The following is a 15,379-nucleotide window of genomic DNA, read 5'->3' as shown; positions in this document are numbered from 1 at the left end:
ATAGGCTATTTCAGCCCAGAGACTATTGACTGATTGTTTAATACTTTACTATGAAGTTCTGTATATATGACATGAGACACAGAGCGAGAGAGGGAGAAAGAGACACTCTCGGAGCTGAAAGCTGGGGAAACAGGGTGAAGAGTTTGAGCATGAAAGAAAGCGATGGAGAGAGGGAAGAATGAAGGGGGAATGACAAAGAAAAATAGCAAGAGAGAGAGAGAGAGAGAGGCAAACACCATCAGAGAAAATGGGATGAGGGAGAATGATTGAAAGAAGAAATGACAAAGAATGAAGTGAGAAAGGAAGTGTCAAAAAAGTTGATGTAGCATTTTATGAACTGATATGGAAAAACTTTTGAAAAGTAAAAGAGAAAGTGTTACAAAACAAGGGTAAAATGAAATGATAAACTTAGAACATGGATTATATTAATATGATGGAAATAAGTTATCTGCATTCTTCTTTCAAAACTGATGATATGACATGCTGAATAATGTGCTGAAATTAGAAGGATGGAATAGAATAAATTGATTCGTAGACCTTTAATGTTGGAATGAAATAAAAAGATTCATATCAGTTAGTCTTTGAAATCTAACATGCAGGCAGTGAATAAAAGATTAATAAAAGTACATGCTAAGCTACGAGATGCATATACTGTAGAGGGCGGCAGACTCTATACATGTAGGCCTCTCGTAGCTTAGCTACTAACAAAGAGAACAATGAATGTTTGTTTAAAAAATGAAATCAGTATTGTATAATCTGTAAATTCTTTGTACTTTCCCATTCGTGAATTCATTTATTGGGATACCGGATTCTGACCGGCCCAACACTGGCGGATTCCAGAACACAAAACTCTGACATGACTCGGTTAGGTTCACCAGTTGTACATAAAATCAATCATAACTTAGAGTTCTGAATGTCATACTGAAGCTTATAAGGGCATTCATAAACAGAACCATGTGGTGAGAAGAATATGCAGTTTATCAGTTTTTGTAAGCTAATGGCATTAAAATATGAAGAAACTGCATGCATCTATGCATATTGCACAATGCTCAAATTATGCTTCAAGTCTCAAAGAGGAGGAGGAAGAAGGAGAAAACAGAATTGAAACCTGTAATCTGTAAGTGTACATACTACACAAACAAAAGAAAGTCATAATTTACTGTTTGGATACTCGCAATTTTTACCAAAACGTTTTCCAGATACTACTGTGCGTTTGTACAGGTACAAATTACGTAGCATTTATGAGTGACATCACATATTTTTCCTACAAACATAAATTTGTTTTGGAAAGATGGCTGAGCCTCTAAGGTGCAAAAGGTCATTGCTATAATCCTGAATCCTGATTCTCACGGAGTTCAACCAAATGACTTTTGAATTCTGTAATTCCCATAGAATGTGTGTAGGGACGATTTGATCACAGAAGGGAATGGGAGAACATTATATTATAGAATGTCATCTCAAAGGTATTCTACAAATAAATTCATAGAATCAATCTGAGATATTCAACATCAAAATCTCACCCCAGGAGATTCAGTATTTGATTTAAGTACATTTATATTCATTTTACTGTTTAAGTGTCAATTTATTCATATTCCACTTTATTTTAATAATCCAAAATAACTAAAATTATAAACACTAACATAAACTATCTTTCTAAAAAAAAAATAGACACATTGATTTTTCTTTCGTAGGGGGTTAAATACTGTTCTACTCTAGACAAAAGGAAGCAAGTAAAAGAAAAGTTGACCCCCCTAAAAAAAAACAACAACTTAACTTTGGTTGACAAAAAGTCACTTGCTTCCTTTTGACAATAACAAAGTAAGGCAGAATATGAACATGTATTCACATTTGTTCTATGTCAAACATGTATATTTTTCATACTTTTATATTAGCTGGGGAGAGTGAGGAGGGGAGGGGGATTAGGGGTGATACAAGTGGATAGGGGGACAATGGGGTATGAGTGAGATTTATGAAGGGATAACACAGAGGGGAGGGGGGATTATAGAATTTCAGAAAAAAATATCAATAAAGGAGTATCCATGAAGCAATAGTAATATAAAGAATTAATAATTTGATCAATTTAACACATACATGTATGTAATGAAATATCCTAATGCCGTGAATCAGAGTGTGAGTTTGAAGGCGGAAAATGGAACCCCCTTTATAAACATTCCTGAATTTGTCTGAAACTTCATTTTTAAAAATCACTCCAGAAACCCGAATAAAAAAAAATGAAACTAGGTACTGTTGATGAAAGAGATGAGGTTGTTCAAGATCTAAATAGGTAGAGCAGAATTAACATAAAAATATATTTGTCTAATACATGCAAGAAAATAAGATTCTGATTGGAAAAACACAAAGTCAAAAGAATCCAATCAAAATGAGATCCCAATACCTTCCAAAAGACAAAATCAAGATAACAGACACCCAAGTGCACCTACGAGTTGTGCAACCAAAAAAGAAGAAAAAAAAAACTTTGTGTAGAACTAATATTATATTAATGACATTGACATTTTAATTGTCATGAGATACTTTTTATTTACCAAACATAAATTGCTTTGAGTAGAAGCTTGAAATGAAATGGAAATTTTATTCATTTCAAATCAACAAGAGCTGGCCATCATCCAACAATGTGAATCTTGAATCACACTTTTGTATTTTTTTAAATATATTTTTTAGGCAACAGAATATTCATAACTAGATTCTGTCATAATTTTAATACATGTACATGTAGACAATTTCAAATTAGTAAGTATGTATTTGAACAATACATACATGTATATCAATCTAAATTTTGATGAGCATACAAGCACTTGTGCCATCATTTTGAGTTCAAAATAAAAAAATTCAGGAAAGAATTTTCAATCACGGGTGTTTCAGCCATTTCTACATGACATCAAAGCAACCTTGTTGGTGGGATATCTTTTGTTGTATAAAGATAATCAAAATGGTATCCCTGCCTTCGACGACGTGTGCAATAGGGCACTTTACTCTTCTTTTGCTTCTTTGTCCATCTAGGAATGGTGTATAGACAAAAGGAAATAAATAGGATACCGAAAACCGAGGGTGAGACTGAATCAAGTTTCAAGGGAAGATTAGGGAGGCAGGCCTCAATTGTTGGAAGAGTTGCGATCAAACGTATTACGTTTCATAGACGTTATTAAATATGGGTCTATCGTCATCAGAGTGCATTTGGGACTTGTGTTCGATTATTTAGACACAATCAAATCTAAATCAAATGTATCTAAGATGATCATCATAGCACATACAGGTGCGTTTGACTTTGGGGTAGTAATCAAATGAGAAACTTTAAATGTAACTGTGCCAATCATTAGATCGCATTTGAGACTTGCGCCTGATTTTAAGTAGCATTTGAATCTTTAACCCTAAATAGACGGGGCTATTTCGACGCCTATGGTCTCTGCCGTCTATCGTGCGATCCTGGATGAAAATTGGCACGTGCGTTACACATGGCATAATCTACAAAACTGTAAGATCAAATTCTGCAAAAAATCTAATTGCTAATTAATTATGCTAGTTTATGCGTAAAATCAAAAGTTTGCTCTAATTTACTAAATAATGCCCCTTAAATGCTAAATTTTGGTACACAGACTCTTCATAGAGATGTGATCAAATGTCTTTTTTTTATTTCATCATCTCATTCATTTTCTTATTTATTCTATTGTTTTTTAATTTTCTTATGTATTTTCCTTGTTTTTTGCCTTTTTTTCCAATGTAAACTGTCATGGACTTTGTTTTGACCATAAACAAGATGGAATTCATTGATTTGAATCAGTAAAGGAAAAATAATGATACTTTTATGAATTTTGGCTGAACACACTATTTCCATTGAATTTGTATATGAATTCATGTTTTTGAACAATTTTGGGTCTGCATGCACTTACGAAATGTCGCGTAATTTCAAAACCGCTTACCCAGGGGTCGCAATTTTGGTTTCAAAAGTTGCTCGAGACTTGAAAGTAAAAAGTCAGCAAAACGACGTGGTCAAAAAATATTTGTAGCAAATTTATCACGAAAACTGTCAAGGGCTAAATCAGCCCCTTAGGGTTAAAGTCTGTGTTTAAACGCAACTCTTTGTTCAATGGGCTTGCTCAGGCAATCATCACTACTAGAATAAATATATGTAACTAACATCAATCCTGCTATTACCAATACCCTTACATCAAAAGATGAAAACGATGTAAGACCTGTCTTGCCATTAAAGAGGGTCATCTCATTTTAACTTCATACTTTTTTAAAATCTGATTTTTATTATATTTCAGTGTTAGGCTTGTTCTTAATTCAGACTAGCCTTACTTCATAAGAACCCCTGATGAAAAAACGTTACTCTATTCAAAGAAAAGGAAGAAAGATAGAGAAAGAGAGAAGGGGAGGAAGGGTAGAGAGAACAAAGAACATACAGTAGTAGGAGAAATGAGAAGAATATTGGGGGGGGGGTTGGTTGGGAAGAGCTTATGAATAAGAATGCAGCAGATTCTTATTACCCTAACCCACATATTTATGTAATACAGGACATGTGAAGGAAATAAATGGAGGGACTTGGGAGGTGGGTCTAGGGGAAAGCTGAGGGGGAGGGGTGGGGCGCAGGGTGGTTGGGAACAGCTCTGTGAATAAATGTTAAAGAGACTTCCCACATGTTTATGTAACACATGGACACATACAAGGAAACAAATGGAAGGGGCTTGGGTGGTTAGGGGAGGCTGGGGTGTGGAGGTTGGGAAGGGTTCGTTTTGAGACTCACAGGAAAGCAACCCAACAATGTGATGACCTACCTGAGATAAATGACTCCCCACATGTAGGTCCTGAACCAGAGGGTAGTACCACTGTTAGCCTGGTATTTCCTGATGAGTATAGGATGAGGGACAGGCAGCAGTCCCACCAGGGTCCCGTGCTGCAAGAACTTCAAGATCTCGCTCTCGTCCGTTAGTCCTCTGTAATATTTCATGAAAAAAAAACTTGCATTATCGTGGATATAATGGGAAGGAATTAGATTTTCAACAGAGGTACCGGTAAGTCATTTTGATTATTTATTCACATTAACAAAATGGCAGACCATGAAGGTTGAATACCTCTTAAAAATTTAAACAAGCAAATGGTGGACATTTGTTTATTGGGGGTAATTGCCCTTTTAACGGCAAACCCCAACTTTGTATGAATTTGATAACTATTATTCAGGGTTTTGAAGCCCACCTCTGGAAATTATTGCTCACTGCAATTACTTAGCTTTAATCTCAAAACTACAAATGATCTAATGACAATAAATGTACAATACTTACTTGTCAATGCAGATCTTCTCAACCTGTGGGACTAGGACCTGAAGAAGCCGCATGATGGTTTGAAGCGGTAGCTTCTGCTTCCAAGACTGAACCTAATGAACAGATACAGACAAAATGCTCCACATATAAAATGCTTTCAAAGCTACTTTTTTTACCGCCTCTATAGAAAGACCACATGTCTATATAAAGATGGCAAGTTAGCTTTCCATTGAATTAAATTCCCAATAAAAAACATGTATTACAAGCCTGTCCATAGAAATATCATAGAAATGATATTCACCATTAATGTTCATCATCATCCTCATCATCACTACCACCACCACCATCATTACCACCACCACCACCATCAACATCACCACCACCGCCATCACCATCATCAACTTCCTCACCCATTCTGGAGTAGGTCTCCACTCTCCCGCTATGCTTGCAGCAGCGCTTGATGATGTTGATCCCGTCCTCTGCAGTGCAGCCGGCCGGAAATCCTCACTGTTGAAACCAGGTCGTGCTTGGCCATCCTGGGGTGGTACCCTGCTTGATTCTGAGGTGTGACTCTCAGTATCGCTCTGAGGGGAAACGGCTGTCTGGATCTATAATAAAGAAAATATCAAATCAAGGAACAAAAACACATTTCAAAATCAAATTTTTCGTGATAAATTTGCAACATTAAAAAATTGCATCGTTTGTCATTCATGACATTTGTCTTTCATGTCTTGCGCAACTTTGAAGACCAAACTTGCAATGCTTGGGTTGAGTGCAAGACAACATGAGTAAATTTCTTGCAGAAGGAAAACAAGGTTAAGCACACTATCTTATTCATGAGTCCACTGTTTAAAACAGTGGATTCATTCATTCAAAACAGTGAACTTATTTTAAAAATATAGAGTGCTCAACCATGGCAACAGGCATCAATTTGGCATACTTTGACAAAAGCGAGCAACAGGATTGGACATTTTTTAAATATAAATGGTAAATCAAAAATAATTTATACAGCAAATCTATATAAACCATGTGTTCAACCAATGGTTTTCAAAACCACCTTTGTGAATTTGGGCAATTGAGGTCATAGAATTACAGCAGACAGCATGATACTATACTTCACTAACTTCAGATCAAAATTCATTTCACTTCTAAAGCTGGGGATAAACTTTAAAACCAAAAAGTAAACAGATAAAAGATGGCCTAGCTACATTGTAACTCACACTCTGGGCCATGTTGTCACCGCCACCCCCTGAGAGTGCCTCTGCATTGCTGTTCTCCATGCTAGCTGCTGCTGCCGCTGCTGCCTCACCCGGCATGACCTTGGATGTCTCCGTCATCATAGACACACCTAATAGCAAGGAGACATTGAATGGCATTCAGGGAAGGAATTGCACGAGGGCGTGGGTGAATCTGGCCCCAAATGCCCAAAAGAGCACTGGAAATACCTCATAGGCCCGTATTCTGAAGTCAGGTTTAACTTAGACCATGGTCTAACTCTGTGCTAAAATTATGGGAAGCCAAAAGTGTCAATTTTTTTTTTATCAAGTTGTATGTTTCTTATGTTTACTGTGCTCTTTCCCGATTCATCGATGGTGAAGACAATCATATATATATATACTTCCTAGACAATTATGAATGATTTGAAAAGCCAAATGAGCTGAAATATGATATCTCTACCATTAGTGATTTATGTAACAATTGGCTATCCATACTTAAACCACAACTGTAAACCTGAGTTTAACTTAAACCCGACTTCAGAATACGGGCCATAGGGTCCAATGCAAATTGTAATACAATGCTACAAAGTTTGGCTGGTGAGCTAAAAAACGTAGCTCTATTTTTCTTTCTATTGAATTAATTTTTCTCCTGATTGCATTACTTAAAAATATTGGAAAGGGTAGTTGGGAAATTTATGAATTTTGAATTCTACCAAATTTGAGTAGGTTATTTTGACATCTGTGTGGAATGTTTCCGTTGCACACATTCAAAGATTTTCAGTTCAATATTTCAACTGTAATACTAAAGTAATTACTCATGGTAACAGTGGTAGATTTTGAATGAAAATGACCTTAAAATGAGTGTGAGTTTGAATGATAACAAACACCCTCATCTGAAAGAAATTTGAGTGCATGTACATTGCTCCTCCGTGCCTCTATTCCCCACCCCCTGGTATCATCATTCATAGAAAGAGGAAGGATTAAACATGGAAATGTTCCATATCATATTCGATATAATTTCTAAACGATAAGGATTAGGGAAAAGTTTAAGCTTTCAAGTTTGGGTTAACATATAGATCTTGCATAGGATTAATCCTTGTTGGTGTCAGTCCTCACTACATGTATTAGCCCTTAGGAGGAAAGGCAATTTGGTAGTTGGTACTACCAGCATTGCAAGAAATGCAGGACAAATGAGGTGGGAGCTCAAGGCAACTGCTCTCCTTGACTTGGGTGAAAGCAACCCTTGGCTGGAGAAGTCAAGGATTCCCACCACCCCCTATTGTACCTGGTGTTGCCAGAAGTGTGGCTTTGAGTGTTCCTGGCTCAGCGTCCGCAGCCTGCATGGATCCCTCCATCGAAGCAGCGTCAGGGTAGTCCATGGCTGGACTAGGGCTAAGCTTCTTACTCCTCTTAGCCAGGGCCTTGGAGATAGAGGCTTGATCCGAAGGGAGGTTGGCCAATTGATGGAACACCGTGCGCTTCCGGATGATGGTGTACACCAAGTTGGAGTTACCTGGGATGAAAAAAAATATATTATTGACTAAGAGTTCAGATAAGAAAATCCAATGGGTATCAAATATTGCATTCACAAAATATTTCCATACAGTTTCACTGACCAGTGACCTTGAAATATGACCTCATGACCTTCTTATCTCTTGAGTTTAACGTCATCTTGATTGGACCTGCTAAAAAGTTTCATAAAATCTATAAAAAAAATAAATAAACATCTGTTGATTAGTTCTGTCAAATTTATGTTAACAAGTTAATGCTGATGGATAAACCAGCAAAATATAATTCCTGTACCCTTTGGGAAAGATGCATAAAATCCTGACAAACTGGACGTCTACAATGCCTTCTTTGGCTTTCCATACATGGATGATGTCATTGAAGATTTCAAGAAGGAAACCACATTACTAGAATGTCTATCATTCATTATACCTAATTATGTGTGACTTTCCACAGTGGGACGTTTGATTGTTCACTCTTACCATCAAACTGATATTGGATGATGTTGTTGAAGATTTCAAGAAGGAAGAAAACCAGATGATGGTTTGATGGGCTTGAGAAGAGAAACCAAGGGGTGGAGAAGGCTTCCAGAAGATGAAGCATCTTATTTGCTGACACCATTGATAAACTCTTCAGATAGGGAGACACTGGAGGAAAGAAAAACAAACAAATAATGCAATCATTTAACTTGTGGCTCAATCAAATTCTCTTGATCCATGGTACGTTTGTTTTGCTTTTCCCCCGTATCGTAGATGTATAAAACTGGTACAGTGACATAAACCAAAATTTGTTAAATCATGTAATCTAAGCTGAAAAACGGCGACAATGAAGATTGCCACCACAGACAGGCATAAGTAGGACTGTGTATTATTATTAATATTGCTTTGTAAAAAGACCCTACACCTGGCCAGAATGCAATGCAACAATGACAAATTGTCTACCAAAATCATTTGGCACATATTATGTATAAATACATTCTGTTGAAACTCAATTTGAGTTCGTTTTCACAATTAGCATTTTTGTTTTATATATAAATCTACATGTATGAGTGATTAAATATAAAGTCACAAAATGTGAGACTTTTTTATTACTTCTGTCTAATGAAGACAAATATATCAGTTTAATACCTCTGCTCAACTCATTTTTAGAAGATTCTATAAGAAAAAAAATCAATTAATGAAATATAATTTTCAAAAATAACATACAGATAGCATTTACAACTTCCTAACATGTCATGGGACTTAAAAGCCAGGGGAAAGGCTGGATAACCTGAAAAGATGTGAAAAATCAATAATGGATCAAACTATTGGTCGAGTCAAACCTCAAAACAAGCAATTTATCCCCCATATTTCAAGCCTCAATCCTCCAAAGTTCATACCCTACTGTTTGCATCAAACCGGTTCTTTGCTATTGCCCATTATTAACCCAATGCATGGCCTACACTGGCGCAATGATGACTCACACTAAACCATCAAAAGAAATACCAAACAATTAGTTTCCTAATCTCCCATGAATGAGCTCCAAGTTCATAAATAGACTTGCAAGCTACACAGATCCCCAAATGAGCTTTAAGCTGGTGACTATTGATCAAGACAAACAATAAGTTATACACTTCTCAAGTACTGACACTTTAGTGCAGGGTAAAAAAATCAATTGAAAATTACAAAGTAGCTTTATTTGGGGTTTGCTGCTTGCTATCCTTTATGATTGTGCAACAGAAACTTTTAAATATAAGACGTTGATTCTGATTGGTTGAAATTTTCTGTACTGAAATGATTGCATAGATCAAAGCTTGAAACGTAAACCAATCTTGTGTGTATGTTTGGTCTTTTTTTTTTTATTAATATGACTTCCTCATTAATCAGTTTGATTGAAGATTATGGGAGACGAGGGAGGAAAAAAAAGGAATCTTGTATAACTTGAGTTTCATATACAGATTATAAGTGTATTTCCGTAATTCAGCTAATAGAGATTTTTGCTGTTGTTGTTGTACCCAGATTCTGTTCTGTATTAATCCCTTTGTGATTATAAGTTTTTAAAGAAATGTGAGCAGATTGATTCTAAGTTTACATTTGAAATTCATATATATTCCTTTTCTTACCATGTTAAAAGGTTTATGCGTAAACTTGAAACAATTATGTTAATGATGTCATGTTATATTTATTTTGACATGTGATATGAGGAAGAAATAAAATATGATTTAAAACAAAAAATCTTACCATTAACAATGATGGTGAGTAGGCAGTCATAGAGAGGTTGTAATCTCTGGTGGCCAGATGTAATAATCTTATGGAATACCTGGGTATTATAGATATAAGATTTTTTTAAAAGATGATAAATAGTGTACCTTACAGGCATACCAAGTTGTTGTACAGAAAGGTTGTTTGTAAGCAATATCAAACAACGGATGTTGAAAAAAAAACCTAGAGCAAAAGGGGATATTTTTATCTGCTCTACTGTTTACACATCAGAATATCCCCTTATACTCACAAATGCTTTTTTTTTTTAGAAACATACTATGGATTTCATTCTAGTCATTAAATGGATGAAGAGGGAGCGAGAATCACATAATATCACGGAAGAAATACAGCACAAAAGAATATGATGGGATCTTATTACGATAAAAATTTTCAAAAAACAGATAAAAGCTACTGAAATCCTTCAATTTGATTGGCTGATCTTAAACTTGTCATAGAAATTGTGCATTTGTTTCTCTAAAGGCCACCGCACACCTTACGACTGTTCGCGATCCGATTTTGGAACAAATCGCATTTTGCTCATTTTCTGAAAATGTGAATGGAACATATCATTTTATTTGAGGTTAAAATCAATTTAAGAATACTAATATAACCATTTTGAAAGAGTGCAAGCCTTTATTCTGGAGTAAAGGCCAAATTAGTTTCAAATCGTAGCCAATCGTACGACTGCTATGACGTCATTACGACTAGATATTAAATTCGCTTTTATTCTAAGGATGATAGCACAGTCTTAGATTTGAACATAGGTATTCGTACAATGATTTAGAACATGACACAGTAAGATATTCCATGTTTCGATATTAGCATCAATTTTTACTACATTGTATTCTGAAATCGGGTCGCAGACCAGTCGTAAGGTGTGCGGTCGCCTTAAAAGGTCTTTATGAAACAGAACCCTGATTTGGTGGCTGCTTTACACCATGGTTTGGTGCCAAACGTCAAGTCAGGCAACATGATTAAGGTATGGATCCGTACGATTCCAATCAAACAGGACACAAAATGACCTTAACATTTCTCTTTCTAATATAGAGACAAATATTTATTTGAAAATCAAAGTCAAAATAGTGAATAAATTGTTACCAGTGCTCGAACAGTTAACGCAAAAGCCTCAGAATAAGTAAAACTTTTTCTTTAAAAAAAAATGTGTGGAAAAAAAAATGAATGAGCATGCAAGATATAAGACATTGTTTTTTTTTTTCAAAATCAAAATGACATTGCCAGTGTCTTAAAAACATACATTATTCATTGGAGTACAGAGTAAGAAAAGGGAAGAGTTTGGTCTTGCTTACAATGATAAGGAAATCAGCATGAGTGCCTGTGAATACTGGAATGTCCATGGGAACGCGTACACTGTAGGGCTTATTCAGACGAACACCAAAGTTTCTTTCCCCACTGAGGAGCAGCAGGATGAAAACACCAATGTGCATCAGACCAACACGAGCTGTAAGAATAATCATTTCATCAATATATTAAATTTGAAATCATGAATTACAAATCATCATGCTCTCTATATTTGCAACAAATTAAAATAATAAAAATGCATATAAGAACAAGGAAAGTAAAAAAAAATATTGCAGTTATGATCTATTTTTATAGCTATCCATATGGCAATATTTAGAGATTTTCTATTCAACTGTACATGCATTTTAAAAGAAAATCTCTAAATATTGCCAATTTGAGTTGTAAAAGCAGATTAATAATAATGTAAATAATGTTGTGTACCTCTATGTGTACAGAAAAGGTAAAACAAACCCAATAAAGTGTGATATTGAGATTAGTGTTAACATCTAGTCTAGGGTCACAGAGAGAAACTTGCTTTTTTGTAGGCCTTTTGTCCCGCTTTTATAGACGTTTTGTAGCCCCTTTGGAAAATGGCTAAAAAACAGCAAGTTCTGTCCACTTCGCTGAGGTTTGCTCACATTCGGTGGATTTTAAATTTAGATCAGTCAATGCATCAAATTGGAAATGAAACTGGTGCTTTTGACCTCACTAGGTGCTAAGCTATGAATGATGTGATCGGTATCAATATTGTAAACCAAAATCTGGTGTTGGGAGCGGGATAAGGTTTCTTCATTCATACTCCACACAGGCACCAAACACCACATTTGAAATGACCCAATCGGTGTAGAGATGGGTGTTAACTTACACTGGTCAGCTCTGGCATCGTTGAGATGGTACAGGATTGGAACAAGAACCTCCAAGACATCGCTGCTCTTCAAAACATAGAAGAGGAACTTCTTGTTGTGATCGCACATTTTCCAGAAGAGAACCAGTAGCTCCTGATGAAAGGCTATCTTCTTCGTGGACCCTGGAAGGTAGGTCTATAGGGAAAAGTATAATTATTATTCCTGGTTAGGAGTTTTTTAAACACTTTTCACTGCATAATCAAAATAACCTGTAAAGATGGCATCTGCATAAACATTTTAAAATCTCACATTAAACTGGATGTTTAATTTTTTCAAATCATATGAAATGAAAAAAAAAAAATCTTTTAAAAGAAAGGCATAAGGAGTGACCTTGCCAAACTTCAGCACAGTCGCACCAATGACAGCCAAGATCAGAAGCAGAGATATCATGGCAACCCCTCCCATCAATTTCCTTTACATGACACCTAGATAGATCCCTGTGATTTGATTGGTTGTTTGATATCGTTCATTCAGCCAATTTTGCAATGACGTCATCAACCGTGCAATTTTGGATCCATTCATCGTGCAATTTTGGATTCATACGATTTTGTCCATTGCACTCGCGCACCAAGACTGCAGCTCATGCACCAACAGTGTGCGTGTTGTAATGACGTAACAATCACTGCAACAGACTGAACTCGCACTGCATGAGCATGTTTTGCATCGAAATTCATGTACTTCATATGGAAAAAAAAAGAAAAGATTTTTAGGTGTCATATAAACCAAATAATGAATGTTTTTTCATTCGTGCAATGGACAGAATACTTCATTCGGTGAAAGATGAAATAATCCTTTCAACTCAGCGTAAATGGATCATTTCATCTTTCACCTCATAAATTATTCTGTCCATTGCACTCATAAACATTCATTATTTGTATACTATCAACTCGGAAATGGCCAATCATAATAGGGTTAAAATATTGCTTTCCTCACCTGGATGAGTGGGTTGTTCAGGAGTCTTGTGATGCCTTTCAGAATGAAATGAAAGTCTTCTTCTCGGTGAATACGGGATAGGTAGTTAACAAACAAGTTCTCTGGCAACACACCCTGTAATATAATACCGAGAATAATAGTTACTTGGCTCTTTGACAAAAAAATGCAGTGAGACGAGTAGCAACAGCTGCAAGTTACACTCCTGATGAAAGCAAAAAAAAACCCTGTATGTAGGTAATTTGAATTTGATTAGCTAGAATATGTCCCACTGGGAGTGGAAAAAAGTACATGTAACATGTCGTATAAAAATCATAGAAAAATGTTCTACCATTATTGCTAAGTTTTTTGTTACGGGCCCCTGATATTCTGTTTTAGAAGTACTGCTGTGATGTATTAAAGTAGAAATATATTGAAAATCATAAAAATGAAGAATTATATATCAAATTAAAGGGGAAAATAAGAAGAACACGATGGTGTATATCATCATTTATCATGGAGACCGATGAAACTCACTTAATTGATAGTTTAAAGTTCTCTCTCTGAATGCTTCAAACACGCTCAATTACATCCGCAAAATTTGGGTTTTTTGATGACGAGTTTCGTAATTTTGTTTAAATAATTATATAGAAATTATATCTAACAGAACGAGTGACAATTTATCCCAGCCACATGAAGTTTATCGTCCGTGAATATCGTCTGCTGCTATTCGCTGAGTTGATTTGCCTTCAGATTCGGATATATTCATTTGTTTGTTTCAAAATCATAAATTTGAAAATCCAAAATCTAGATAAACTTCTGGATTTTCTTTCATTTCGTGATCGAAGTATTCAGTGACAGTGTGGAGAAAACATACCCCTCACAACAGGTTTTGCATGCAAGCCGAGCTTGACGTGGGAGAGCCAATCACGTCTTTCAAACACTCATACACGTCATCAAATTCGAGTCGATTCAGAGACCAATGGGAGGTGTATTTCAGAGGCATTTTAGCGCTTTTTAATTGGCGATTTCCACCGTATGTATTACTTTCGTTATTTTTTAATGACCCACTGATAATCCCCACATCATGACCTTTCCACTGATACATAATAAGGCCATATTCATAATCAATATATTTCTCCTTTAAGCACTTAATAAAAGTGGATTATAGTTACAGTCCTACCTCATGGACTTCTTCGGCTCCATCAACCGATGATGCCACATTGTGAGGGTTAGCATGGTCAAGGGTGACTACCAGGATCTGTGCAGCGATCTCTACCAGAGGTTCCCTTGTATCTGAGAAGAGCAGATGGTTGTACGGCATCCCGTAGCCCACTGGATCGTAGGCACACGCTATGTTCAACATCGAGGTGAACAGGGGGAGGGCATGTCTGAAAGAAGATGAGAAACATATATATGATTATTATTTCACTCAGATCAGCATATATATGATTAATATTTCACTCAGATTAGATTACGCTAACGTAAGTTGGAAGGAAAACCAACATGGGTATTTTTGAAATAAGTAGATAAATGAACAGCAATTCATACCTGACAGGATCATATACATGTAGACACATGTCATAACACATGTTTAACATCTACAAAAACAACAACAGAAGGTCTGGGAAAGATGAATCCATTACTAAATCGAGTCATCTTAAATTATTAAATTAGGTCATTAATAAATTATGAAGTATCAAAATTGAACATTTTCAAAATAATCAGGGACAAGGAAGTTTGGGACAGAATGGGTAAAAAACTCCAATGAAAAATATGGAGACAAATCATGAAAATCCAATTGATCCCAATGCTGCCCCCCCCCCTCCCCTGGTATATCCCTTGCCCTTTGATGTACATTGTACATGTAAGAAGACATTTTTAATCTGAACTCTGCTTTATATACCTGTTATCTGATGAACAGAAGAAACTAATCCACTGATTGGGCAGACTGTGTGCATCACCTGAAACACACAAAAATAGAAATGATAATCATACCGATGATGATACATTGTTACCTATACCTA

At 35.9% G+C, this 15,379-nt stretch overlaps 1 protein-coding gene across 1 annotated transcript in view; it reads right to left on the bottom strand.

Moving 5' to 3' along the window:
* Positions 1-15,379, bottom strand: part of LOC121422418 (protein HID1-like) — a 40,418-nt gene that overhangs the window by 9,305 nt on the left and 15,734 nt on the right. Inside the window, exons 8-19 of the mRNA XM_041617449.1 lie at positions 15,259-15,316; positions 14,545-14,743; positions 13,377-13,490; positions 12,404-12,578; positions 11,547-11,698; positions 10,219-10,297; positions 8,482-8,646; positions 7,779-8,006; positions 6,497-6,624; positions 5,687-5,884; positions 5,298-5,389; positions 4,794-4,952 (exon numbers count right to left, since the gene is read on the bottom strand). Coding sequence (XP_041473383.1) covers positions 4,794-4,952; positions 5,298-5,389; positions 5,687-5,884; positions 6,497-6,624; positions 7,779-8,006; positions 8,482-8,646; positions 10,219-10,297; positions 11,547-11,698; positions 12,404-12,578; positions 13,377-13,490; positions 14,545-14,743; positions 15,259-15,316 — 1,747 coding nt within the window. The remainder of the gene's footprint in view (positions 1-4,793; positions 4,953-5,297; positions 5,390-5,686; positions 5,885-6,496; positions 6,625-7,778; positions 8,007-8,481; positions 8,647-10,218; positions 10,298-11,546; positions 11,699-12,403; positions 12,579-13,376; positions 13,491-14,544; positions 14,744-15,258; positions 15,317-15,379) is intronic.

The sequence above is a fragment of the Lytechinus variegatus genome, chromosome 10, assembly GCF_018143015.1.
Source record: "Lytechinus variegatus isolate NC3 chromosome 10, Lvar_3.0, whole genome shotgun sequence".
Classification (NCBI taxonomy): Eukaryota; Metazoa; Echinodermata; class Echinoidea; order Temnopleuroida; family Toxopneustidae; genus Lytechinus; species Lytechinus variegatus.
Note: the sequence above shows the minus strand (reverse complement) of the source record. Positions and strands in the feature narration are given on the sequence as shown.